Genomic DNA, 26,470 nt, shown 5'->3' with positions numbered 1-26,470 from the left:
GGGGCTCTCTGGAGGGCAGCAGGGCCATGTCTGTGCCCTGGTAAAATCCCTGGGGAACATTGGAGGTCAGCACCCTGGAAAAGGGCTGTGCTGGGGTGAGGGTGCTTGCGGGGCTCTGTGGTTGCTCTACCACCGAATCCTCACCCTCACCAAGCCCATCGCTCTCGCCAGAGCGTGGGTCCAAAACGGAGACCCACCATCCAGGGCTCCCACACAGAAGTGGCCGGGACTGAAAGCTGTTGGTGGCCCCTCACCTTCCCTTGCCTGGGGACACATCACAGGGCAAAGGAGTGAACAGTCATTCTAGATAGCACAGGGGATGAAAACTGCTGCGGGACACACAAAAAAAAAAGACCTCGGGAGGCGTTCTGAGGGAACAAGAGGGATCCAAAGGGATAAAAGATGTCAGTGGGGCACAAAGAACTCAGCAGGACTTGTGACAGAAGTAGGGAGGTCCTGAAGGGGCCAGAAGGACAAAAGGCAGCTCAGAGACAAAAATGAGGGCCTGGGGAGGGAATCTGAAGGAACAAGAGGAGTTCGAAGAAGGCTACGCCAAAGACTACAGCTCCCGAGATGGCGTGCGACGCTCTACGGCATCGTGGAAGCCCAGTGCCAGAAGACTACAGCTCCCGCCATTCCCAGGAGCCCAACATGGCGCTGCACTGCGCATGCGGGAGCCTGAGGGCCGCCACCTCCGCGCCCCCCCCCAGCCGCCGGACCGCACTGCGCATGCGTCGTCGGGGCTGCCCGCGCTGCTGGACCCCCACCACCCGAGGGCGGCAGAGCGCGCGCAGCCGACACCGCGCATGCGCAAAGCGCCCGTACCGCGGCGGAACGGCGGGAAACCCCCGGCCGGCTTCGCCGCTGGCGTTGCGCATGTGCGAACAGCGCCGCCTAGCGGCCGCGCCGCACCACACCACGAGGGGGGCGGGGGCGCAGCACCGGGACCCCCAGAGCCCCGGGACCGGGCCGGGCCGGGCCCCGCAGGCTGCCCTGCCGCCCTCCGCAGAGACACCCCGGGCTGGGGCCGGCCTCCACGGGCTGCCCTGCCTTCCTCCAGAGACCCCGGGGCTGGGGCCGGGCTTAACGGGTCCAGGGCAGGGTCCTGCTGCCCTTCATAGCACTCTGGGGATTTTTTTTTTTTTTTCCGGGGATTGTTTCTCTCCTCCTTTCCCCCTCTCCTCCTGCATCATCTTCTCCTCTTCCTCCAAGACTTTCTCAGCTTGCAAGTTCCGAGTGGCTCTGTGCTCCACGGTGTTCTCAAGGTCTAAGGAAAATGCAGGACAGCAACGTTATTGTATTGGGACAACTTTGCTCCAGCTGTTACCGATTTGTTATTAGTTAGAATTAATCATATTTAATTTTAATAGGAATGTAGAATTATAAGAAATATTTTAACAAAACTATACATATCTATTTCACTCTATATATTTAACCATGGGAGTGTTAAGTTTGAAATATAGTCATAGGAACTCAGGAACTTTAGAAAATGTATTATGTGTAACCATAAGAATTCAAGTATTTTTTAAAATCATTTAACCACAGAGACTTTGGCAAAGATTTGTGGATTTGTAGTGTTTTGTTTTAAGAAACTAAGGAAACCGTTATGGACACCAGTTTGCTGCTTGGAAAACCCTTACCCTTCCCACCTCAATCTAATTATCGAGGATTCCAATCAGTAGAGTTAAGTGAAATTAACCAATGATTGTTTGAACATAAGAATATTAATAAGATGGTGTGACTGAGGACCAATCACTAGAAACGTTAAAATTCAAGAATTAACATTGAATGTACTTTTATGTAAATCTAATATATGATGGCGAAAATCGTACTGTGCAGAATCACCCGGGAGGTCAACTATCGGACAAAGTGAGGAAGACTACAGAAGACCACCAGAGGGCTTCTGAAGACCACCAGAGGCTTCACCACGCCTGCGTAGAAGGACATTTGTATATACTAATAACTTCCCAGAAATCTAATGTATATGTATAACCTTTCTCAGAAACCTAATGAATATGAATGAATAAGTTTAATATAAGGTGTATGATTTTAGTGTTCAGGTGTGCGTGGTTTTTTTGAGAGGACTCACCCACGCACCCAGCCGTCAATAAAGAAGTGTCTGCTTATCTACACTAAATTGGTGTTGATAAGTTCTTTATTCCGAGTTTTTCGGCAACACAGCCATCCTGTCACCACTTCCGTAGCTCCAGGCGAACGTTTCCCAATTTCACTCACATCGCAGGGCAGACCTCGGCACCCACGTTCCCTTCATTCTCCTCCAGCTGATGCGCTGCCGCTCCCTGCCTGCAGCTGGGCGAGACACTTCAGCACTATGAACCTCTACAAAAAGGGAAGAAACACCAAAAAGCAAATGCTTAGACTCAGTCTTTGCTAGGACACCTCTTTCCCATGAGGTATGGGTAGATCGCGTGCTTCCAGGCTCAGTTGAGTTTGCAGACCGTGCAGCCTCCCCAGAAAACACAGAAAATACTTCACCTTGAAAGTGATCTCTGCCGGGCACCGTAGAAGCGGAAGATGGGAAGTCCCAAGTACACCTCATTCTGAACAGTCTCCTTATGGGCATTTCTTCCCCTTAGAGATGTATTCACCACACGTCCTGCAACTAAAAAAGAAGAAAGAGAAGTCCATAACACATCAAAAGAAGAGAACAAACAGACCAATAAAAGTCCAAGTGATTTTTCAGGCTGTGTCAGCCCAGATTCTGAGCAATGGTTATTTTCGCCTTTGGAAATTCAGTACCTACTCTTCAAAGAGCCCCCAAATCACCCACAGCATTTCTTCCCTCTCCCTCACCCCTTTCCTTCTGGTCTGCGTCACCTCTAACAGCTGCTAGCAGCAGCTACGCCGCAGCGCATGGAGGTGAAACAATTCCAAAACAAACTCTTCTCTTCTACAGCTTCTTCCTTCTGACCAGCACAGCCCCTCTCACCGCATGTTGAAGGGGGCCATCAGCCACACCACATACTGTCGGTCCTTTGGGAGTTTGAGGTCTGGGATCTTAGCAGGATCGAAGTCTGGCGGGTAGTATTTCTACAGAGACAAAGCAGAGATGCGTGTGTGCTGGGCGCAGAGTCACCCAGAGCAGCGTGAACCCTGGCAGGCAGGCTCCCAGCTGCCACATCAGCCTGAGGGATCAGCTCCACGCAGCAGGCACCAGCGTCCCCAATAACCGGGTATGCTCTCAGGGGCCAAACGCCCCATCCACCACCCCCTGCCAGGTCCTGGCAGAGGTGTCTGCCTCTCCCCGAGCCCTTGGCTTAACCCCCCCCCAGCCAGCCCCCCCATGATTTTAGGGCCTAACCCGCTTGCCCAGGCAGCCCCTGCCAATGCTGCAAGGCGCCCCAGCCCAGCCGCCCCCCCCTCTCCGCCCCCAGTCTGGGACCCACGATCAGCCTGAGACCCCCTACACCCACCAGCTACCCTTCCCGGCCTGCGGGCCCCCTCTCAATCCATCAGAGCCCCCCCCAAGGCCCACCTTCAGCCTAGGAACCCCCCCCCCTACAGCCATCAGGAACGCCTCCAACCTGGGAAGCGCTGAAGATTCCCTCAGCTTGGGGACCCCTCCACAACGAGCAGGGGCCCCCCAGCATCCCCGGCCTCTATACCCCCCCACAGCGACCAGGGTACCCCCCCAGCTCACGTCCAACACCTCCCGCTCCGACATGGCCGCACACCACCACCCCCTTCAGCCCCGCTGAGATCCTCCACTTCCTGGAAATAGCCCCGCCCTCCTCCGCCGCTCATTGGTGAGGCAGGCCACAAGCCGGCGGATTCTCGTCTGCTACTGGCTGTCTCTGCCGTCCGTCAGCGAGGAGTGCTCTCCTCCAAGGAGTCCGCACGCCCGCGGTGACCCGAAAAGAGGTTCCGGGGGTGAGAGCCGGACCCCGGGAGGTCGCCGGGCCCTGCGGGCGTCCCAGAGAAGAACCCAGACCATGGAGAGGGGCCACGGGGGCCGTGCAGGCCTGGGGGGGGGCAGTCTGGGCCGTGGCGGGGTCCCAGGGACCAGCTGAGGCCACAGAGACCAGCCACAGCCTTGGGGGGGGGGGGGGGGGGGGGGGGTGCAGGCAAAGTGACTGGTCTGGACCCTCCACAGGGCCCAGTCTGGGCCATATGGACCAGTTGAGGTGATCGGGGCTGGTTTCCTCGCCTCTGCCCATGGCCAGGGCCGGGCTGGCCCTGTCCGGCCTCGCAGACAACAAAGGGACCCTCCCCAGGGGCAGCTCGGCTGCTTCGTGGAGAACATTACAAAAGCAGGATGGACATCAGAGCCTCAAGCTGTTTTATTGCCAGTTTCTGGCAGGTCCCTCCAGTTCTGGTGGCTCCACGCTGCTGGGAGCACGAGGACAAAGGGCACGCGGGGTCCCTCGGTAGGACAAGGGAGAGGAGCAGGATGGGGAAGGGGACGCTGGCCCTGTTCTGCCTGTCATGGCTCCATCCAGGGCGTCCCTGAGGCCGGCAAGCTCCAGGCGCTGAACTCCCCGGAGTCCGTGAAGTCCTTGGCGGCCACCTGGATGCGGTGGAGGGTCCCGGGTCGCACTCCCGTCAGGGTGTAAGATGTCTGCTCGTATGGCCCAATCTAAGGGTAGAGCGAGGTTAGGGACACCCGTGGGCCAGGGGGCCAGGACACAGCCTTGCTCGAGGACGCATCCTTCAGCTCTGCCTCAGTTTACCCCCTGTGGGAGGGTGGGGGATGCAGCGGGGGGGTGGGCAGTACCGTTTTGGTGACAGAGCTCTCCCCCCGGGCATAACGGATGCGATACTTCAGCGGGAAGTACTCCGGGAAGGGCCAAGACCCTGGTGGGCTCCACTCCAGCAGCAGCTTCTTGGTCTCCCCAGGGATGGGGGAGACCCGCAGGTCTTCGGGGGGGTCCGGCTTTACTAACGAAGCAGGGAGACAACGAAGGCATGAGGTGCCGGCTGGGGGATCTAGCATGGGGCCGCTGGGGACAGCGATGACGTGTCCCCCAGCCCCGTTGACTGAGCTGCGCAATTCTGGCTGCGGAGGCGGCCCGAGACCCGGCAAATCATTGCACTGATGTTTCCGCATCCCAAGCAGGGGAGGAAACCGGAGGGGAAAGGCCCAAAGGAAGCCCCAGGGCTGGATTAGACCCAGGCGCGGAATGCTGCTTGGGAGGTGGGGGATTGAGTGCGAGGGGTCTGTGGGGACCCAGGCCCGTCCCAGCAGCACTCACTGACGTTCTCCAGGAGGAAAGGCAGGAGTCTGGACGCAGTGCCCAGGGGGTTCACGGCCGTTACGTTCACCACGTAGGGGGTGAGGGAGAACATCTGTATGTCCCCGAAGGAGCAGCTCTGTGGCCCTGTGCGGACGCACTCGCCCATCTCTGTGGCCCCCCACACGCCGTGCCTGGGGGCGGGACGGGGAGGGGAGCTGGGCGAGGGGCAGGCTGCCCTGCCTGCAGCCCCACGTGTGACACAGGCACGGGAGGGGGGGGCTCAGCCGGAGCTCAGGGGCCCCCCCACTGACCTGTACGTGGCCACGAAGTCAGTGTCCAGCAGCGGCTCGGGGTTCAGGACCCAGGAGCAGTTCACTGCCTGCGGATAGCTGATGGCCCAGCACTCGACAGCAGGCAGTGCAGGGGGATCTGGGGCGGGAGACAGTTGTCACCCCACTGCCAGCCTCCCCAGGGGACCCCCCAGCCAGCAGCAGGGGTCACGGGGGGGTGGGGGGGGTGTGTAGGGTCACTCACAGCCCAGCCGCAGGCAGATGGTTGCCCAGGTCTCGCCGGTGCCAGGGTGGTGGCAGCTGTAGTGGCCTTCGTGCACCAGGCTGGCGTTGGGGAGGGCCAGCCCCGGTGCAGGATACGTTCCCAGGACAGTCCCCCCCCCAGCGCCACTCAGCCGGCCCCTCCGCTGCGGCCGGGCACCGCAGCAGCACCTCGGTGCCCAGGGTGCCATGCTGCAGGGTGCAGTGGCCTGAGGGACATGGCAGTGGGCATGGGGTGCATCCCCTGGGGCAACCCCCGCATGTCCCCCCTGTAGTCCCCGGCAGGGGAGTCAAGGGGACACGCCACAGGAGGGAGGGGTAGGGGGTGATGCTGGGGCAGGAAGGGTCTGTGCCTCCCTGGGCCCCCCAACTCTGTTCCAGCAGCCTGGTGCCCCTCCCTCCCCAACGCCCCCAGCTCTTGTGCCTCTGTCCTTGGTCCCTTCGTGTCCCCAGTGTCCCTATTCCTCCATCACCAGTCCCCCCATATTCCCAATCCCTCCAATGTCCCTATACCTCTATCCTTAGATACTCCTTAAGGCTGTCTTCAGTCCCCTCAGTGTCCCCAGTACCCCCTCAGTGTCCCCAATACCCCCGATGCCCCTATAACCTCCATCCCTGCTCCCTCCATCTCCATCCCCAGTGCTCCCAGTCTGCCCAGTCCTGCTGTCTCTAGTAGCCCCAGATTCCCCCATACCTCCATTCCAGACCCCTGGTCCCTCTATCACCGGTCCTGCATGCCCCCATACCTCTGCCCCCAGCCCCCCGCCCCGCTCCTCCCAACCTCCATCCCAGCCCCCCAATCCCTCCCCAGTCCCCCATACCTCTGTCCCCAGCCTACCTGTCCCCCGAGCTCCCCCCATACCTCCATCCCAGCTGCCCCAGTCCTTCCATCCCCAGTCCCGCATGCCCCCATACCTCTGTCCCCAGTGCTGCCTGCCGTGCCGTTGTAGGGAATGGTGCAGGTGGGTGCCACAAAAGCCACCACCCAAAGCCACTTCATGTCAGGAAGACTCAGCGGAGCTGCCTGGTTCCAGAGACCTGTGGGGACAGGCAGGATGGTCAAACCCCAGGGCAGGGGACAGCAGGGACACCAAGGCCACAGGTCCCCAGGTGGTCCAGGGACATGGCCTTAAAGCCAGGGGTTCAAACCCGTCTCCGCTCCACCCCACAGTGCCGTGCCTCAGTTTCCCCTCTGGCCTTGCCGCACACCCTATGGACAGGGGATGGTTTCTCGCCGCAGTGGCCAGATCCTGCTGCCAGGAAGGAGGAGGGGGCGGAGGCGGGAGCGAAAGTACCCTGTGTGACCGGGGTTTCCCACGGGGACCTGCAGCCGCCCCTGCGGTCCCGTGCCCGGAATTGGGGTTTCGAGTCACTCTGGGCCTTGGCCAGGGAAGGGGCCAGCGCACTTGGATGGCCCCCACCTCCCAGGGGATCTGGGGAGGGACTGTCCCTCACAGAGACACCCCTCCCAAAACCCAGCCTGGGGGCTGAGCTGAATTCCCTGCTGTGACCAAGCCCAGCACCACAGGGACCGATCCTGCCTTTGTCATTGCCCACCCTGGCTGCGGGCTGGCTCAGCTTGGCTTTCCCCATACCATAGACAAGGTGCTGTGGGGCCACCCTTAAGCCCCCAACACCCCCCCCTAAGCCCCCAGCCCCATGGGGAGCCCTGTCCCCTGTCACGTTCACCGCAGCAGAGCCAGACATCTGGGACCAGAGGCTCTGCCACTACCCGTGCGGGAAGCCGCAGCCCCAGTCTGCCTCAGCCCACTTCCTCGCGCAGGAAACACCGTCCCCAGTGGGGACCCGCCGCCCAGTGTGGCTCCACAGGGATTCCCACGCACGGGGCCTCTGCCTGCCCCGGACCCACAGGAACACGGTTTTGGCTCTGGCCAAGAGTTTCAACCCTTCCCATGCCACCGCCCCGCTTCCTTCACGGTCACCTGCTCCCATCTGGGGACATCGGTGCTGGAGGAGACGATGGCACCGATCCCCTACCATCCCCAGCTCTGCCAACCTAACCCCCAGCCCCCAGCATCTGTGTCCCTGTGCCCACCCTTGTCACCCCAGAAACGAGCTGTCCCGTTGATGTGAGTATAAATACTTTATTGCTGCTGTGCTGGGGCGCGTGGGGCAGCAGGGGGGCTGGCACAGGCCCCCCAGGGCTGGGTGGGTGTGGGGGTGCGTGTGGCAGTGACAGGGTGCTGCCCGGAGAAGCAAAGGGGCACAGAAGGTGCTATCACGGGCCTGGCCCCCCAGCTGTGTCACTGGCTGCGCCACCAAACCCTGCGGCACTGCCATGGTGGCAGGGACTCATCTGCCCTGCTCCTGCAGCCGCTGCATCTTCAGGATCTGGCACAGGAGTCTCTGCACGTCCTCATCCATGTGGCCCTGGGGTAAAGGGGATATTGGTGGGGACATCAGAGGGGACATCAGGGAGTCTCTGTGCGTGGCCCATGCACCCATGGGTTGGCACCCTTGCTGCCTCCCACATGCATACGGGCACCGATGTGTGGCTGGCTGGTGCCCCGGTGTCCCCAATTCCCCCACGGCCACATCCCCATCTCACCTGCACTGCATAGAGCAGGTGGCTCCGGTACAGTGTCACCACCTTGCTGTGCCGCATTTCTGTCTCCTGCAAGAGAGCGAGTGGGTTTGAGCATGGGGCCGGGGGCTTGTGGAAGTCCAGAACCCACCAAGTGACTGCCACAAGACCCCCCACTACCCACCGCCAGCTTCTCCTCCAGCGCACGGATCCTGGCCTGGAGCGCAGCAGTGTTGGGGGGTGACTGCGGTGGTTCCCGGGACTCGGGGAGGGCGTTCAGGGCTTCCTTCAGCCTGAAGACCTCCTTAGAGAGCTCAGTGATCTGCACAGAGCACAGAGGTTATAGAGAGGCAGGGACCCCTCAGCCCCAACTCCCCTGGGGTCCACGCATGGCCGTGCCTGCTGCCACCCACCCCTGGGGTGGCCCCTGCGCCCAGGCAGGGGCAGAGCTGGGGCTTTCCCACCCCACCCCTTCTGTCCCCAGTTTCAGTCTCAGCTTGGGGAGGAAAAAAGGGGAACAGCTGGGAGAGTGGCAAGTCCGCACGTGGGGCTGCGCGTGTGTCTGTGTTCACTCTTATGTGTGCAAGGGTGCACGTATGTGCAGGCACGTGCAAGTGTGTGCAGGCACGCGCGCTTGTGCGTGCACATGCATGTCCACGTATGCACGTATATGCATGTGTGCATGTACACACGTACACACATCTGTGTACACACGCATGTGCACGTTTCCGAGCGCATCTCCCCTGCGAGCCGGCCAGCTCAGCTCACCCGAGCAGCACCCGGGCCACCCATTTCCTCCACCCAGGAGCCCCTCGCTAACCCCCAAACACCTCCTCCCTGTCCCCTACCTTCCTGTCCCTGTCCCTGACCAGCCGTGCCGAGTCCTCGGCGTGGCCATGGAGCTCCCGCAGCCGCCGCGCCTCGTCCTGCGCCTCCGCCAGCTGCTTCTGCGCGGCGGCCAGGCGCTCCTCTGCTGCCTGCCGCTCGCTCTTCATGAAGAGGGCCTGCCGCTGCACCCGAAACACCTCCTCACACGTCTTCTCGTGCCGCCGCGAGAGCTCGTCCAGCCGCTGGGCCAGCGCCGCCGCCTCGGCCCGCAGTCCCGCCTGCGCCGCCTCGTGCTCTCCCCGCGGCACCGCCGCCGCCAGTTCGGCCTCCAGCCGGGCGGCCTCGCGCCCCTTGGCCTCCGCTGCCGCCTCCAGCCGGGCCGCCCGCTCCCGCAGCGCCTGCGCCTGCTCCTCCAGCGCCGCCGTGGCCCGGGCGTGCTCCTCCTGCGGCACCCGGCCTTCCGCCTCCGCTTGCGCCTGCCGCAGCCGTGCCAGGGCCTCCTCGTGCTCCCGACGCCCCACCGGCCGGGCGGCCAGCTGCTCCCGCAGGGTGCCCAGCTCGGCTTCCCTGCGACCCAGCGTCTCCCGCAGCTGCCCCAGCTGGGCCGTCACCTCCTCGTGTTGCTGCACTAGCTCCGCCACCCGTCGCTCCAGCACCCCCGGCTCTGGCTCCGGGCCGCCGGCCGCCCGCCAGTCCCGCGTCTTGGCCTCCAGCTCCCGCCGCAGGGCCTCCGCCTCCGCCTCTGCCCGGCCGCAGCGCTCCAGCAAGGCCTCCTTCTCCCTCGATGCCTCCTCCAGGGAGGCTCCCAGGGAGGCCGTCGCCTCCGCCGCCTCCGTGCCGGTGTCCAAACGTGCCTGCAGCTCCTTCACCCGCTGCTCCCGCTCCTCCAGTGCCGCCTGTGCCTGCCGCAGGGCTGCCCGGGCCTCTGCCAGCTCAGCGCCGGCCTTCCGCTCAGCCGCCGAGGAGGAGGTCTGCGCATGTGGCACCCGCAGCTCGCCCAGCGCCGCCTTGCACTCGCCCCAGGTCCAGGCTGGCTCCTCGGCAAGCCGCTGCGCTGTACTTCCCTCCCCGATTTGCTCCGGGGTTTGCTCCGAGGCACCAGTCTGCCTCTCCGGCTGACCACTGGCCTCGTCCCTTGTATCCGTGCCCCGCGGTGACTCCAAGCACTGCGCCCGCAACTGCTCCAGCTCACGCTGGAGGGCATTGTAGAGGCTGGCGGGCACGAAGTCCCCTGGGGTGGACGGGTTGCTCTCGTCCCGCTCGTAGTTCTCCAGCACCTGCCAAGGAGATGGTGAAGCCACCAGGGGCCAGAGGCAGGGAGGGACAGACTGACAGATGGAGACTTGCCTGTATTTTCTCCCTCAGCTCCTTGTTCTGCACGGTGAGGGACTGCACCTGCCCCTGCAGCGTGGCCAGCAGCTCCTCGGCCGAGGGGCTCAGTGTCTTCTTGGAGAGCAGCAGCTCTGCCCCTGTGGGGCGCAGGGACTCCGGTGCCATGCCCACACATGCCCCCATTCCCTGCTGCAGGGTGCCACCTCCCCAAGGGCTGCCCAGCCCCATAGGGACCTCGGGAGGCCAGCAGGGACCTACCTGGGAACTCAAGCGGGTCTCCCTCCTCATCCTGCAGTGTCTCGATGTCATAGCTCGTGTTCTCCTTCTCATTCTGGAGGTGCAGAGTGGTGGTCAGCCCCCACACACCCCAGCCCCTGGCACTGCCAGCTGCTACCTGCACCTACCTCCAGTGAGGACAAGCGGCTCCGCAGAGCCTCCACCTCCTTGCCCAGCCGCTCCTTCTCACCATCCCGCGCCGCCAGCCGCTCCTCCAGCTCCTGGATCTGTGGGGCAGGACACAGGCATGAGGTCCCCTTCGCTCCCACCGGAATCCCAATAGCATCCCGAAGCACCAGGACCCCTCAAGAGAGCTGAGGGCACCCATGACCTCTTCGCGGGCCTCACCTGCTTCTCCATGGAGCGCAAGGAGCCCTCATCCAGCTCTGCCCGCTAGCAGGACACAAAGAGAAAACAGGGAGGGATAAATGCTGTCCCCATCCCTCCTGTCCCCTCCGCTCCCAAGGGATGTGGTGGCATCTCCCCAGTGACCCTGCGGCTCACTGGTACCTCCCGTCTCTGCTTCTCTTGTTGCTCCAAGCCCCGGATCTTTTGCAAGAACTGGGCCCGCTCCTGCCGCAGCCGCACAATCTCCTCGTAGGCATCCCGGTCCTCCTGCAGATGAACAGCTGCCAAGCTTCAGTGCCAGGCACTGCCAGCCCCCTCCGCGCTGTCGGCCCCCTCCTGCTCATCCTCACCAGGGGGGCTGCGGCAGGCTGAGCCCAGCCAGGGTCAGCGGCAGCTCTCCAGGCACCATGTGCCCCCATGAGCAAGCCACACTCTGGGGTGTGCAGGGTGCTTTTTGACACCAGAGAGAGAAGGAAAGGCTCTGGCAGGGCATGGACCCCCCAGTGCCAGCACAGCCCCCCAGGTGAGGGGTGTTTCGGGCCCACAGGGTGGATAGACAGGGGCTGATAGCCTCTGCCCTGCCAACAGTATGTGCTTGGGGCCTGGGGTGCTGCATGCACCCCGGGAGTGGGGATGAAGCCTCCACTGCAGCTCAGGCCAGCCTGTGAGCATCACTTCCACTGAAGGGGCAGGCAAAGCTGGAGAAGTTTGCCTGAGCCAGCCATAGTTTGGCTACCCTGCGCCTGCCAAGCTGGGTGCGGACATGTGGAGCTAAGGGGGACCCCTCTCTCACTTGGCTGGGGGTGCCCAGGGGAGGCAGAGGGGCTTTCCTCTTCCTTGGGGTGCTGCTCTTCTCCCTGACGGATAACTGGCTGGGTGAAGACGTCTGCAGAGACACGAGGGTAGAGAGGACATTACATATAAAGTGGCTTTCCTCCTTCCTGACCCATCGCCACCTTGGAGAGCCCCAGGGCTCCTGGGGATCCCCCACCCCAGAAGCTGAGGCCAGGCCAGCCCTGATGAGAGGTGGGCAGACAGGCAGGCCCTTACCTGGGACGTCTGCTCAGTTGACTCCTCTTCTGTGGGGCAGAGCAGGAAGAAAGAGAAATTCAGGAGGTTTAGGGGATCGTGGGGGTGGGCACAGCAGGCAGAGCCCACATGGGTGCAGGGGCACCCCTGCATGTGCTCATACAGGGGTGGGCACTCAAGGGGCACAAACACACACACACGTGCCCAGGGGCCACATGTGCATATAAGGCATACACGCAGACAGACAAATATGGGGATATACATGGATGTGTAGTCACAGGGGTGCACACCCATGTGTGGACACGGGGAGGCACATGCACGCAGACAGCCACACACAGACATGTACAAACACACTGGCTGATACACACATGCACTTATTCCCCCATGCTTGTTAACATGTGTGAACATGTACACGCAAGCATGTGCAGACACAGACAGGCAACCAAGGCTCAGCACCACCTCCCAGCCCTTGGCCGGCAACAGCATGGGCGAAGGCACCCCCAGCGCATGGGAAAAGGGGACATATGCTCCCAATCCTTGCTCAGCCTCTTCCAGCCATGGGTTAGAGACAGCTCTGCCCCAAAGCACCCTGCAGGGTGAAAACACCCCTGTGGGTCCATCCCCTGTGGACAAGGAGCACCAGGATGGCATGGCTGCCTTACCACTGGCCCAGGACTGGCGTGGAGCAGCTTCTTGCAGGAAGTGCTGGATAAGAGCGTTGCCCGTGGCCAGGCTGTAGTGTGTGGCATCATGACCTGTGGAGTCCACCACGGCCACCCGGGCACCAGCGTTGACGAGCACCTCCACTGTCTCCACACTGCCATTCTCGCAGGCCAGCATCAAGGCTGTCCTGAGCAGAGTGGTGAGAGCAGAGGTGAAGGGGCCCATTCCCTCTGTCTCGCTGTCCATCCCCAGTCCCCACCAGTGCAGACTCACCTCCCCTGCAAGTCCCGGCTGTTGACAGCCGCGCCGCGGTGCAGCAGGTACCGGCACAGCTCTGAGTGGCTCATCTTGGCAGCAAGGATCAGCGGCGTGGAGCCATCCTGGGCAAGGTCGGGTTGGGTGAGGATTTGCAGACGAGGCTCAGATTTCCCCATGGGGTACCCTGCTCCTCTTATCTCCCAGATTTCCACATCCCACTTCATGGTGTGTTTTCACCCCAGGAACCCAAGGTACTGCCAGCTGCTGCATTCCACCCCAGAAGCTGCTGCATTTCAGAGGCAGCCCCAGCCCAGCCCCTTGCTGCACTGCGCAGCACGGCAGGGTGAAGAGCAGAGGGATCTCACCTTGTCCTTGATGTTCAAGGGAGCCTTGAAATCACAGAGGATCTCTGAGCACGAGATGCAGCCACTGACCGCTGGGGAGAAGGACAGAGGCTGAGCACTCTGCCTTCCACGGGGACATGAGCAGGACGGGGCTGGCACTGTCCCCACTCACCTGCGTGGTGCAGCGCTGTTCGGCCGCTGCCGTCGGCCACGTCCACAGGGCAGGAGGCCTGAGGGAGAGAGCCTGGGTTACAAGAGGACAGGGGACAGACAGATAGACTGCTCGAGCGGATGTGGCTCCTTGGCATGGTGGAGGGATGGGTGGGTGCCAGGCAGCACCACACAGTGCCAAGAACCACCGTGCCAATCACCACCACTGGTGACAGAAGGGAGTTCAAGGACAGAGAGGACACCTCACTGGCACAGCACCCTCCCTCCCTTGCAGCACTGTGCTCCCAGCCCCAGTACCTGCAACAGCTTGCTGACACACTGTGGGTGGCCATGCTTGGATGCCAGATGCAGGGCAGTGTAACCTGGGGAGAGGGACAGATAGACGGGTCAGAGAACAGACAATGGGTCTGTGGCAGAAGGGACCAGCTGGGTGACAGACAGACAGATGGGCACACAGAAGGATCTGCTGGACTGGGGCTGAATAGGAAGGGGACATCCCCAGGAGCACCATCAGTCAGTGCTTGAGTTCCCCTAGGAAGCTGGGACAATTTACAGCCGCCACAGGTGTGGCCATCACCTCTGTCCCCTCAGCCTCAACTGCTGGCAGGGTGGGAACAACTAAGGAGCACCGGTGGCCCTGGGTGGTCCAGGGCGTTAGCCAGGGGCCCGTGGCAGCCATGCCCTCACCCGAGCTATCCTTGGTCATGGCATCCACACCGTGAGCCAGCATGGCTTCAAGGCAGTCCACGTTCCCCCGCATGGCGGCCAGGTGGAACCTGCAGCAAGACCATGGGCTGTTGGACTCATGTCCCTGGCCTCCAGCCTTGTCCCCAGCCCTGTGTCCCCGGTGTCCCAGGGACGTGGGTCAGCACTTACGCAGATTTGCCCTCTGAGTCCAGCTTGGTGGGGACCAGGCCCTTGCGGACGAGGAGAGATGTCACCCTCCCGGCATCATTGTAATCCACAGCTTGCAGGAGCTTCTCATCATTCTTGGTCCAGTCCTGGCTCTGCAATGAAGCCAGGAGGAGGCTGTGATGGGTGGGCTGTCCCCAGGGAGAGGTGCTGGGCTAGGCTCAGGTGCCTGTCCTCATCCCTACCCCTGCTGTCTTCCACCCATCCCTATCCCTTGGGTGGCCATCTCTGGGCAAACCCCTTTCCTGGGTGCTGTGGTGCCTGGCCCCCAGGTATGGAGGGTTTAGCTGGGACAGCTGCCTGGGGTGAGGATCCTCTTCAGCCCCCACCCAGTTTGCAGCTCACAGACCAGGAGATCTACAGAACTGCCCCAGTTTAGCTGTGGATGAGCCAGGCTGTGACTGGCTAGGATTTGGGAACAAGCTGACACTGCCTGGTTGCCCCTACCCCAGGGTTTGACCCCAATGCTAAACACAGCCAGCACCCATGAGGTGCCTGAGCCCCATCCCTGCCCAGGTGTCCCCACTGAACCTGTTCACAGCCCTGCTTTGCTCCCCACCAAGGAAGGGACCAAGCCAGGGTGAGCACTGTTGGCAGTGAGAGCAGGTCCCCTGGGATGGCTCCAGCCTCCCTGGGATATATGGGGCACAATGCTGTCCCCAGCCCTGTGCAGGATTGGGGCTGGGTGAGGACTTGCTGACCCAGTGGTCCCACACATCCCCATCCCAAGGGAGCAACACACAGTGGGACAGGACCAGCACGGAAAGCCCTGGGTTCACCCCGCAGCCTGTGACGACAAACCGGAGCTCGCTGCGGCCGCGGTGGCAGGAAATGGATGTCACCTTTCGGGAGCTGCTTGCATCCTGGCCCTCGCCAGCCTGGTGCCCAGTGCCAGGCACAGGACCTGTGCCAGTGTGCCCACCTGGTGCCCCTGCAAGACCCTTCAGCCCTGCGGGTCCAGTGGACCCCATCCAGGGGCAGGGAATAAACCAATTTCTCAGGGTTATTGGGCAAACTGGGAGGGTGGTGCCCGCCCCCCCCCCCCCCCCCCCCCCTTGTCATGCAAGGACAAAGCAGGATGGAGAGGACGCAGCCGAGCCCCAGGATGGGGATGGGGATGGGGATGGAGGGCGGCCAGGTGGGGTGGGGGTGACACGGCTTACCCCAGAGGACGTGACCAAAGGGGACCGGAGATGGAGGACAGGGACGTACCGCGAAGGAGGCAGCAGCACAGAGGCAGATCTGCTTCATGGTGTTGAGGAGGAGGCGGCGGGCAGCCATGCATCCCTTGCCCCCCGCCTGGGCGAGGGCAGGCTGGGGCTCCAGGCCGTGGACCCCAGACCCCAGCTCGGTCCAGCATCGCTGCCCGGGCGGGGGCCGGGTCCTGCCGCAGTGGGAGCCAGGATCCGCCTCCCTCCATCCCTCCGTCCCTCCTTCTTTCCCTCCTTCCCTCCCTCCTCAGCATCCAGAGCTTCAGGCATCCCCGCATCCCTGCCACGAGCAGGTACCAAGGTCCCAGTCAGGGAGCAGGACACAGGCTGGTCCCAGTTAAAGTGTGAGGGGTTGGGGTGGGGTGAAGCTTTCCCACCCCAAGGTGAGGCAGCAATGCACCCCCAAACAAAGGGGTTGAGCATCCTCCTGCCACCAAGATCCTACTCCCCAAAGAGGGGGACATGGGACCCCCTGCCCTGGGGTCAACGGAGGGGCAGGACTCCCTGTCTGCATCTTGGGGGCTTGGCAAACTCCCCTCAAGGAGGGAACCCCAAAATGGAAAGGATCCCCAGGCAGCTGTCCTGGAAGAGCCCTGGGGGCAGCAGGACAGCAGGAGCCTCTCACCCTTTCACACTCACAGAAGTGTCCAGGTCAGTGTGGGGAAACTGAGGTACAGACCACCCTGAGCAGGGCAGGTCCACAGGCTCCAGGTGAGGGACTTCAACCTGTGACCACGTGTCCCCAGTGTACATGTCCACCCAGTGCTGCCATAGGCATTGGGGACAGCACTGTCACCCTCTGCCCCATGTGGAGGATGGCGAGAGCCTGTGGCCCCATGCCAGGCTGGTGCTGAATAATTGAGGAGCATCGACATGCTGGTTCCACTGGCTGCGACAGCTGGAAAGCTGGCAGCCATCCCCAAGAAGGGGACAGCGCAGGGACCTGGGACCTGCTTCCCTCTCCCTGCTGCTGCCTTTTTTCCTTTGCTCTGCCCTGTTCCCAACAATGGCCCTGGGAGCACCCTTGGGTACACCGGGAGCTTGATCCTACCAACCAGGGTGCCAGTGCCAACCTCCATGGGGCTGCCATCCCCATGGTGAGCAGCCAGCCCATGTCCCAGGGCAGGTTGCCATGTCCCTGTGACACTGGGGACATCCGGGGGAAGATCCCCATATCCTCACATCCCTGTGAAATTTGGGACATCCCGGGGCAGGTCCCCGTGTCCCCGTGGACATTCCAGGGCAGGTTCCTGTCTCCCTGTGAAACTTGGGTCATCCCAGGGCAGGTCCCCATGTCCCCGTGGACATCCCCAGGCAAGTCCCCGCGTCCCCAGGTCCCTGGGGATGGCACTCACGTCTGCTTTCTTGAACTTGGCCTTCAGGCTCTTCATGACGGCTCCAGCCTCAGCCCCGTGGCATCCAGATGGGGGACAGCCGTGCTCAAGGGTCTCTTCCCCACCAATATCAGCTCAGCCACCCCCAGACCCGCTGCTCCCAGAGCCCCGTCCTCGCCTGCCGTCTCCCCACCAGCCTCAGCACCCGGAGAGGCGGGGGACCAGACGTGAGGGAGTTGGGTTACGGCCTGGCAGCGGCTGCGGTTACAGCTGGCAGCGCTGGGGCAGCCGGTGCAGGGAGGGGGGGATAAGCCCTGCTTGGGGTGGGGGGGTGTCTGCTTGCACCCCTGAAATACCCAGGCACAGAGAGGCGAGAGGACATGGCATAGCAGGCCCAGAGGGCGAGCTGGGGGGTCTGAGGGCAGCAAGGTCAGGCCCCTCGGCCCTCTCAGGAGTCTGGGGCTGCAGGTGGTGAGGGGCATGGCTGGACCCTGACCCCTGCCCTTCCCCGGCATCCATGCCCTTGCTAGCACCCCCTGCCCTGCTTCTCCTCCCCCCTGCCCCTTCTCACAGCCCTGGAAGCCAGGGGAGGGGGGAAGACCAGTCCGGGCTTGACAAGATGAGGACAACCAACCCCCCCACCTCGCCCTGCCCTCCTTCTTGCCCGGCACAAAGATGGCGGCGGCGACGCCCACGCCCCACGGGCGTGCCCGCGCATGCGCACCGCCCTCCCCTCCCCCCCGCGGCCTCCCTGCGCGCTTCCGCCCGGCCGCGGCGCTGGCAACAATGCGCGCTCGGGCGGCCGGGGCGGGCCATGGCGGTGAATTACGCGGCCGGGCTCTCGCCCTACTCGGACAAGGGCAAGTGCGGCCTCCCCGAGGTGAGCGCGGCGCGGTGGGGCCTGCTCCGGCCTGGCGGGTTGCCGTGGCAACCGGGGCCTCGGCCCCGTGGGTGTCTCCCGGGAGGGAACCCACTACCGGGGACCCCTTTGTGTCCCGCCAGGCCCACCCCACGGCTCCCCCCGTGTCCCCCTCCGGCCCACCCCACGGCTCCCCCCGTGTCCCCCTCCGGCCCACCCCACGGCTCCCTCCGTGTCCCCCCAGGCCCACCCAACGGCTCCCTCCGTGCCCTCCTCCGGCTCACCCCACGGCTCTCTCCGTGTGTCCCCCAGGTCCACCCCACGGCTGCCCCCGTGTCCCTCTCCGGCCCACCCCACGGCTGCCCCCGTGTCCCCCCCAGGCCCACCCTACGGCTCCCTCCGTGCCCCCCCCCCCCCCCCAGCCCCATGGCTCCCTCGTTGTCGTTGTCCTCCAGGCCCAGCACTCTCCCCTGTTTTGTGCCCCCCCTCCAACAGGGGCTCCCAGCTATATGGGGACCCTTTGTATTCCCCAGGGGGTGGGTGGTGATCCCAGCCCCATGCCCCCAGCGCTACTCAGGAAGCTTAAAACAGGTTTTGGGGTGAGGGGACAGGGACACACAGGGGCCTGTCCTCAGTCCCTTTCCCAAAGGCGACCGGGCTGGAGAAGCATCTCACCGAAATGAAATCCTGCGCCCGTGCCAGAAAGCCAGGTGGGGACACGGTCCCATCCAGCATCCCCCACCTCCATGGCTTTCCGTGCGTTTCGCCGTCCCTTGGCCCTGTCCTGTCCGCAGAGCCGGTGGCTGTGCTGGTGACAGCTGGAGTTGAGCACACGCGGGGTGGCACAGGGTTTGTTCCTGTCCTCCCGCTGCCTGGCAGCGCCCTGGAGCCCAGCCACTTGTTGGGGTATCAGCTGCCTGTCAGGGAGAGCAATAAATACCCTCGTCTGCATTAGGTGTTTTAAGCCCTTACCCTGCATGGAGATGGTTTATGCAATGCTATTTCTCTCTGATTAAATGCTTTTGCCATTAAGGAATGCAAAATCTTTCCTTTCGTGGATAAGAAAGAATTGTGGTTTACTGGGCCTTTTGACAGGAAGTGTGTAGGATCTATCCCTGCATCTTTCCATTCCCGTGGTGGTTTGTCTCTTCTGCTCAGATTTTTGACCCGCCGGAGGAACTGGAGAGGAAGGTGCGGGAGCTGGCAGACTTGATCAGGAGTTCCTCCAATGTAGTGTTTCACACGGGGGCTGGAATCAGCACCGCCTCAGGGATTCCTGACTTCAGGTAAGGGTGTTGGGCAGCAGGCGAGGGGTTGGGAGGATGGCACCTCCTCCCAGTCCATCTCACATCTTGTAAAGGTCTGGACTGTGCTTCCTGCTACCCTAGCCAGTCCTGCTCCATCCCTCCTGTCTGGTCCTGGATCCAGCTGAAAACACCCTCTCCCTCTTGCACACCCATTTGATGTTAAGGCGTATGCACAGAAGCCCCACGGGCGCTCCGCTTGCATCAACGATAAAAATCGCTGGTGACCCATGACCTTCATGTAGCAGTGCCTTGCTCATCCTCCCTTGACAGGGCTTGTGGTGCATTTACAACTGTCCTCTTAGAGCCTGAGCTCTCAATTCTCACTCTTTCTGTCCCCATTGCTACAGGGGGCCCAATGGTGTCTGGACTATGGAAGAGAAGGGGCTCTCCCCCAAATTTGACACCACCTTTGAGAATGCCAGGCCCTCCAAGACTCACATGGCGCTGCTGGGGCTGCAGAGAGTTGGCATCCTGAAATTCCTGGTCAGCCAGAATGTGGACGGCCTTCACGTGCGTTCAGGATTCCCACGGTACTGCCTCTCCCGCCCTGTCTCCAGGTTCCTCGTGCCTTTCCCAGCCACTGCCACATGGCTGTTCTTGCTGCCTGATCAGCGTGGCCTCACACGCAAGCGTTTGATGCTGGGGCTTGATTTCTGTCTGCCCACTGATAGGGGGAGTGGAAACTGGGATGTGCTGGTGTGAGAAGGGGTATGTAAACCAGCTTGAATTTAAAGAGAGATTATGGTAATAATTCAGAGCGTGATGAAATTAAGTCAGCCTCAGTTGATGCTCTCTAGAAGTACACCCAGAAGCCTTTTGTTCGCAAAAGAAATTAACAGGTCGAGGTGTTGGGCTGTTGCATGTTACCACCCATCAGCTGAGTGGATGTAGCTGCACTTCGTGGCTGCCTGGGGGCTTGTTTGTGATTTAACCCCAGCTGGCAACTTAACACCACGCAGCCGCTCACTCAATTTCCGCCCCCCCCCGCCCCCAGTGGGATGAAGGAGAGAATCGGGGGAAAAAAGTAAAATTCATGGGTTGAGATAAGAACAGTTTAATAGGACAAAAAGGAAGAAAATAATAATCATAATAATAAAAATAATAAAATTAAAATAATAATAATAAAACAATTGGAACGTACAAAACGAGTGATGCACAATGCAATTGCTCACCACTCACTGACAGATGCCTTGTTAGTTTCCGAGCAGTGATCCTTCCCAGGCTGACTCCCTCCAGTTTATATACTGAGCATGACATCACATGGTATGGAGCCCCTTTGGCCAGTTTGGGTCAGCTGTCCTGGCTGTGTCCCCTCCCAACTTCTTGTGCCCCTCCAGCCTCCTTGCTGGCTGGGCATGAGAAGCTGAAAAATCCTTGGCTTGGTATAAATATTACTTAGCAACAACTGAAAACATCAGTGTGTTATCAACATTCTTCTCATACAGAATCCAAAACATAGCACTACACTAGCTACTAGAAAGAAAATTAACTCTACCCCAGCTAAAACCAGAACAGGGCTCGTGGCCCAGGGAGTGAGACATCAGCTTCAAGTAGGGCACGTGCTCCTGGGAACTGGGCTGAGAGCTGTGCTCAGGCTATATGGTCCTTTCCACTGCCTCTGTACCCGTCCGGAGGGGTGAAGGGACAAGAGGGAGAACAAGAGCACCTGAAACTGCTCCTGCTGCTCACAGAGATGCATGTTGCCCTGTTTTACCAGCATTGCTAGAGCTGTCTCAGAGCACTGGATCTTGTGCTGTTTTACAGTTTGCTTAAATTGAATTTCTTGAGAGAAAATAGAGGCGGTGCTGCCCCAGTGATGAAACATGCCTGGGCCCAAGATAGCCTTAAAAAGTATTTTGCCTCTCAATAAATTTGCAAAACTACAAGGGCGGTGAGACAGAGAGTCCCACAGTTGGAAGTGGTCTGACTTACTGGCTGTGGTCTCTGATTTCCTTGCCCGCTGCAATGAGGCCAGGGATCCTGCATAGCCATGTTCCCTCGGTGGGGAACTGCAACGTGTGGGAGCCGGGAGTGCAAGATCCCCACTCCCTGCGTGGGTGGGGACTGAAGTGCATTTAGCATCGCAGTGGCTGTTTCAAAGATGTCCTCAAAGGAACCTGCCTTTCCATTAGCACTTGCGGCAACAGGCTCTTTTGCCTTCAGGGAACTTCAGCCTGTTATAAAACCCATTTCCAGCCCTTAAGACCAAGGACTGATGTCTTGTGAGGCAAACTGCTTGGAGCTGCCTGGAAAGGGAAGGGGAAAGCAGCTGAATTCAAGTAAGAAAGTGAAATGAAGGAGTTGGAATGAGAATGAGGAGCATGAATGGGACCTTGGAGATGTGTCTCACAAATGTCTTCAGCCGTCACTGGCTGAGCAGAGAGCTGCCTCCAGGGGGTATTTTCTAATATTAAAAGCCCTGAGTCCTGGTTCCTGCTCCTGGCACCACGTTTGCCTTTTTAAACTAAACAACCATGGGAAAAAGAATAGGAAATAATGACCAGAACTCAGCTGCGCTCCCTGTAGCCTAGTGCCACTGGCTCCTGCTCTGGTTTAGCACAGCATTTCCACCCAAGCGAAGCATGTGCTTAAGTAAGTGCCGCTGAACTGGGGCCAAAATGGGGGATATCAAGTCAGTCCTGTCTCCATCCACCCTGGAGGAGGTTCCCAGTCACCATGGGGCTTGTAGAAACATAGGGAGAGTGCGGCCTTGTTTTCCTCTAGCTTCTGCGCTTCGAGGCTGCTGCTGGGCTCGAGGGGAGTTTTACTCAAAGCAAGTGGCAAAGGGCTGGAACTGTGCAAGGGCGGAGAGAACCAGTAAGTGCTGAGAAAAGCAAAGAGCCTGGTTACTACCAGGTGCTGAGATTTGGGGCTGAATCAGAACAGGGACTAGAAATGGTGCTGCAAATGGAAGCATTTAAAATTTAAAAGCCAGGACATGCCGTCCCTCCCCTTAGTCCCAATTGTGGTGGCCATAGCGTAGTGCTTTCGTGATGGTGATGAAACGGTGGCATGGAAGGTCTCTCGCCAGGATCTGAACATGCCCCCTGGGTCTCCCCTGCCCCACGAGAGGCACAGCTCTGTCCCAACTCCCTTTGAACAGTATTTCTTGCATTAAGAACAGTATTTCTTGTGTTAAATCTACAAAGCAGTGCTCAGTGTGCCATGGTTTTGCCAGCGCCTGCTTGCCCTGCATGGGATGGCCACGCCTGGCACAGGGAAGTCCCAGCACTCCGTGGCCGGACCAACACTCTTCTCCGCTGGACCAACTGCCTTCTGGCAGCAAGGCCAGGTCATTTTGTGGCACCCAGTGCCCCCAGAGCCTGCCAGACTCTGGTGCCATCAGAGTAATGCAGCCGTATTTGTCTATAACTAATATAATTCCCCTCAGTGCTGACCCTGTGCTGGTGCATTGTCTCCAGGCCATGGCAGAGGGTCCCTGCGACCCCACATCACCTGGCAGATCTGATCCGGCAGAGCCGGAAAGCGGGGAAGCCCTTGAGGTGCAGGGCCCCTGGTGAGGAGGGGGGTTTTGGGCAGCTTTCCCTGTTGCCCCAGGGCTCTCCACCCCTCCCCATCTCACCTCTGCCATTTCTCCTGCAGGGACAAGTTGGCTGAGCTCCATGGGAACATGTTTGTGGAAGAGTGCGTGAAATGCGGCAAGTATGTGAGCCCTGAGCCTGGGGAGAGTGTCAGCGGGGTGGGGGTTTTGTTGCTGTCCCCAGGGAATGATGGAGGCCCTGCACATGCTGTGGGTCTGTCTACCTCGCAGGTCGGTAGCACAGTGTGTGTGGGGTCACGGACAGATCTGTCTGTCTGAATCCTAAACCCTGTCAAATGGTGGGAAAGGAACATTTTGGGAATTCTTTGTTGCCTCTGGGAGGCCCTCGGCAAATCCTGCTCCTCGTGGCAAGGCGGATGTGCCAGCAGGGCTGCCTGCAGCAGGGTCTGTGCCTGACAGCTGGAGAGAGGAGAGGAGGTTGCTACAAGCTGGGTTTTCCATCCTGGTTTGTGGCAGACCTCTGGGGCTGTTGGTCAGAGCTGCTGTCAGCAGTGCCTGGTTAGAGACGCAGGCAGAGATCGATGAAGGACTGAGGTGCTCCAGTCAATTGCTTGTGGCTCTAAGCCATCACCTCCTTCCTCCAGTGCAGGGTCTGTGGTGTGAGGTGTGCCATATCGGGGCCGGGAGGGGGCATTTCACAGCAGGTGCCACCTCCCTGCGTGTTTGGCCCTGAATTGGCACCGTTTCTCTTGCAGGCAGTACGTGCGGGACACAGTCGTGGGCAGCATGGGGCTGAAGCCAACGGGCAGGTTGTGCAGCGTCACCAAAGCCCGCGGGCTGCGGGCCTGCAGGTATGTCTACTGGGATGCTGGATGGGGGCTCCCGAGGGGATGTCGGGTGGCAGGGACCCGTTCACCCAAGCGAGCGGCTCTCGTGCGCAGACTTGGCTTTGCAGGCCTGGGCCGACAGTCCCTCCAGCTCAGGTGAAGAAGCAGAGGGCGTAGGAGAGATCTCCAAGGGCCCAGATAGGACCCGCATCTCCAAGGAGTCCCAGCCTCCTCGGTGGGGTTCTCCCCACGCTGATACTCTGAGCATATCCCAGTGCTGGAGAATGCCCTGCTGTGGGATGGCAGCTCTAGAGAGCCCCTTCCTCTCCAGCAGGATACGGCCACTGCACTGCCCTGGTGCTTCTTGCCTTCAGTAGGGAAGCATAGACAGTGTTTCCAGCTCTGCGTCTGGAGGTACCCTGAGGTGATGTGGCATCAAAACGCTCCACATGCCCTTTGTGCTTCCTCACCCCAGCTCACCGGGCCCAGCCCAGCTGCTTTTCTCATCCACGCTGGCTGCAGAGCCGGCACAGCAGAGCCAGGGGCTCCGGGCCGTGGGGCAGAGCTCTGCTGGCTCAGCTCTGATATTGGGGAGCGAAAGGCACATCCCAGCTCTGAACTGGGACAGCAAAACAGCTGGGGCTTTGGTGGCGTTGCAGCACCAGCCACAAAGTTCCTCACGCAGGTGAATTCCGTGCCTTCCCTCACTTGCCAGTGAGTCCCCTCGGCTTGTCTGGGCTCTCTCTGTCCCTTCGCAGTGCTGGGCCAGGGAGGGTGGGACAGGATCTGGGTCACTGTCCCCTCTCCCAGGGCAGCTCTGCTGCCTGTTCCTGCCTGGCAGGGGGAAACCATGGTCCCTGTGTGTGTTTTCTAGAGGGAAGTTAAGAGACACTATTCTGGACTGGGAAGATTCTCTGCCTGACCGCGACCTCACGCTGGCGGACGAAGCCTGCAGGTACTGCACTTGGGCTCTTCACACCATGGCAGCTGCTGACACCTGCGGCTCGCGGTGCTCCAGGAGGCTACCCAGGCTCCCTGTCCTCTGCCCATACCACAGCGGCTCTTGGGCTCACCCTGCCTGGCTTTGTTCATCGTGTTTTTGTGCCTCGCAGCCCTGAGGCTGTACCCACAGCACAGCAACGCCCAGCCTTCTCACCAGAAAGTGGCCGAGAGGAAACCACTGCAAATTCTGGCCACAGCTTTGCTTCCCGGCTGGGAAGCTTGTAGAGTCCACACTGGAGCAGGGGAGGAGAAGCAGCCTGAAAACAGCCACAGCTTTTTCTCTGTTCTGGATGTTTTGTCTTTTCCCTGCAGGAAAGCTGATCTCTCGGTCACTCTGGGGACCTCTCTGCAGATCAAACCCAGTGGCAACCTCCCGCTGATCACAAAGAAGAGAGGAGGGAAGCTGGTCATAGTCAACCTACAAGCAACCAAACACGTGAGTGAGAGCGTCCTCGCTGCTCTGCACTCAGAGCAATTTGCTCTGCATTGCTCCTTTCCCCTCGCGTCACTTGTGTCAGCCCTGTCACAGGTCAGGTCAGTCCCTGCACATCGTCCCCTCCAGGCAGCCAGATAGAAGAGTGGCCTCGTGTAGCAAGCAAACAGGCTGGGCTTCCCTTGTTGGAGGGTTTAAACCTGCAACTCCCGATAAGCACCTAGAAATGGAAGGTAAATCTTAAGAACAGAATAAAAACTCAGCCCAAAGCCTGATGTATTCTCGGGTGAATTATAGTCCGGTGAAATAACCGCACACACGTAACCCATGCCATGGGGCAGAGGAGTTCGGTTCATGTTCAGCCCTGGGTTTGGTGCTCTAATTGTCCAAAGTCTTTGAAATAACCAGAGCTGGGGGGGTTCTGGGATGTCATTAGAGCTCCCTTGTCCCTGTCCCACTCTGTCCTGGTCTCCCTAGTCCGGCTCTGCATCCATGTCCCCGTCTCTGGGCTGTGTTTCGAGGTGCAACTGCCTGCCCGCACCCCGATAAGAGCCCTGTCAGCCCGCGGCGTAGCCGGGGAGCAGTGCCAGATGGGGTCAGCTCGTGTTCCGCTGGGGATGATGTCTCAGGGACGGGAGCCCTGGAGCCTGCGTGCAGCTGAGCCATCACCCAGGCCTTGTCCCTATGCGCTCCCTGGGAGGGGACGTTTGTCCCTGCACATGCTGTTTGTCCCCTAACACTGTGCTTGCCCTCGCTTGCCCTAGGACAGACAGGCCGACCTGCGCATTCACGCCTACGTCGATGATGTCATGACGAAGCTGATGAAGCACTTGGGGCTGGAGGTCCCGGAGTGGACAGGGCCGGTGGTGGTGGAAAGCGCTGAGCTCACCAAGCCCGAACAGCTCTTCAAATTTGACCCTGGGGCTCACGGGGTGCTGAAGGAGGACCCCCTCTCCCAGCACAACGGCACGGGTGGGCTGTGCCCTGACCTTGGGACCACGCTGGTAGAGCGCCGTGACAGTCTGAAGCAGGACTGTCCCAGCCCGGACATGGGGCCAACGGCGGTGAAGAAGATGAAGGTGGAGCCTCTCCTCACCTGACCCAGACTATTCCCTGTCTGTCTAGACACTCGTCTGTGCCGCTTTTCCTACCGACTTTTTTTTATACCCTTAAACTTTGTCCCTTTTTTTATGTAAGTATTAAATACACTCGAATCGTGTGTCGGCGCAGCTGCACCCACCGGCCCAGGAGGGTGTTGCCTGCTTGAAACAGACCGAGCATCTAATTCCCTCTCTGCAAGGAGATGGTTGTGGGGTCCAGCAGACCTCGGAGAGGTAGAGGGATGAGGATACTCGGCGCTGGGGCGGTGACACAAGGGGATCACTGGGGCAGCCGATGCCATCTCAGATGAAGCTGGGGCTGGGCAGTGGTTGGGATGAGCTGCTGAGATCTCCTGGCTGAGATCTGCCCGCTGAGCCCGTCCTGTGCGTGCTGGTGATCTGGGGGATGTCGCTGGGTTGTGGAAGGGAAGGGGACTGGTGCC

At 60.6% G+C, this 26,470-nt stretch overlaps 3 protein-coding genes and 1 long non-coding RNA gene across 11 annotated transcripts; 1 reads left to right on the top strand and 3 right to left on the bottom strand.

Annotated features, from left to right (window-relative positions):
• Nucleotides 1-1,002: 1,002 nt before the first annotated feature.
• Nucleotides 1,003-3,715, bottom strand: LOC126041906 (uncharacterized). Of its 7 annotated transcripts, none has more exons than XR_007507017.1 (4): nt 2,815-3,272; nt 2,497-2,623; nt 2,090-2,340; nt 1,003-1,267 (listed from the first exon to the last, which is right to left on the bottom strand). It is a non-coding gene; the product is annotated as an uncharacterized LOC126041906 (long non-coding RNA). The 7 variants fall into 7 exon arrangements; XR_007507016.1 differs by having other exon boundaries at nt 2,236-2,340; XR_007507018.1 differs by lacking the exon at nt 1,003-1,267 and adding an exon at nt 3,662-3,715 and having other exon boundaries at nt 1,827-2,340; nt 2,815-3,051.
• A 650-nt stretch (nt 3,716-4,365) lies between these two features.
• EBI3 (Epstein-Barr virus induced 3) lies at nt 4,366-8,047 on the bottom strand. The gene is given in 8 exon segments (XM_049808381.1): nt 4,366-4,597; nt 4,736-4,899; nt 5,214-5,386; nt 5,507-5,624; nt 5,730-5,868; nt 5,870-5,955; nt 6,662-6,874; nt 8,032-8,047. Coding segments are annotated over 8 exon segments (1,062 nt in total). The 3' UTR covers nt 4,366-4,444.
• ANKRD24 (ankyrin repeat domain 24) lies at nt 7,814-17,657 on the bottom strand. Of its 2 annotated transcripts, none has more exons than XM_049808259.1 (19): nt 15,665-17,657; nt 14,417-14,547; nt 14,228-14,316; nt 13,838-13,902; nt 13,542-13,599; nt 13,391-13,461; nt 13,041-13,147; nt 12,767-12,954; nt 12,126-12,154; nt 11,869-11,961; nt 11,238-11,342; nt 11,076-11,120; nt 10,856-10,954; nt 10,710-10,782; nt 10,467-10,588; nt 9,140-10,396; nt 8,476-8,613; nt 8,316-8,381; nt 7,814-8,137 (listed from the first exon to the last, which is right to left on the bottom strand). In XM_049808259.1, the coding sequence occupies exons 1-19, from the start codon at nt 15,731-15,733 to the stop codon at nt 8,060-8,062; spliced, it is 2,883 nt and encodes a 960-aa protein (XP_049664216.1). In that variant the 5' UTR covers nt 15,734-17,657; the 3' UTR covers nt 7,814-8,059. The 2 variants fall into 2 exon arrangements, with proteins under 2 accessions (XP_049664216.1, XP_049664217.1); XM_049808260.1 differs by having other exon boundaries at nt 17,019-17,657.
• Nucleotides 17,658-17,746: 89 nt separating this feature from the next.
• SIRT6 (sirtuin 6) lies at nt 17,747-26,200 on the top strand. The gene is made up of 8 exons (XM_049808278.1): nt 17,747-17,877; nt 19,015-19,142; nt 19,511-19,693; nt 22,767-22,826; nt 23,421-23,516; nt 24,367-24,447; nt 24,807-24,930; nt 25,692-26,200. The coding sequence occupies exons 1-8, from the start codon at nt 17,812-17,814 to the stop codon at nt 26,025-26,027; spliced, it is 1,074 nt and encodes a 357-aa protein (XP_049664235.1). The 5' UTR covers nt 17,747-17,811; the 3' UTR covers nt 26,028-26,200.
• Nucleotides 26,201-26,470: the final 270 nt, after the last annotated feature.

Source organism: Accipiter gentilis, chromosome 8 (assembly GCF_929443795.1).
Source record: "Accipiter gentilis chromosome 8, bAccGen1.1, whole genome shotgun sequence".
Lineage (NCBI taxonomy): Eukaryota > Metazoa > Chordata > Aves > Accipitriformes > Accipitridae > Astur > Astur gentilis.
This window is presented reverse-complemented; position numbering and strand designations above follow the sequence as displayed.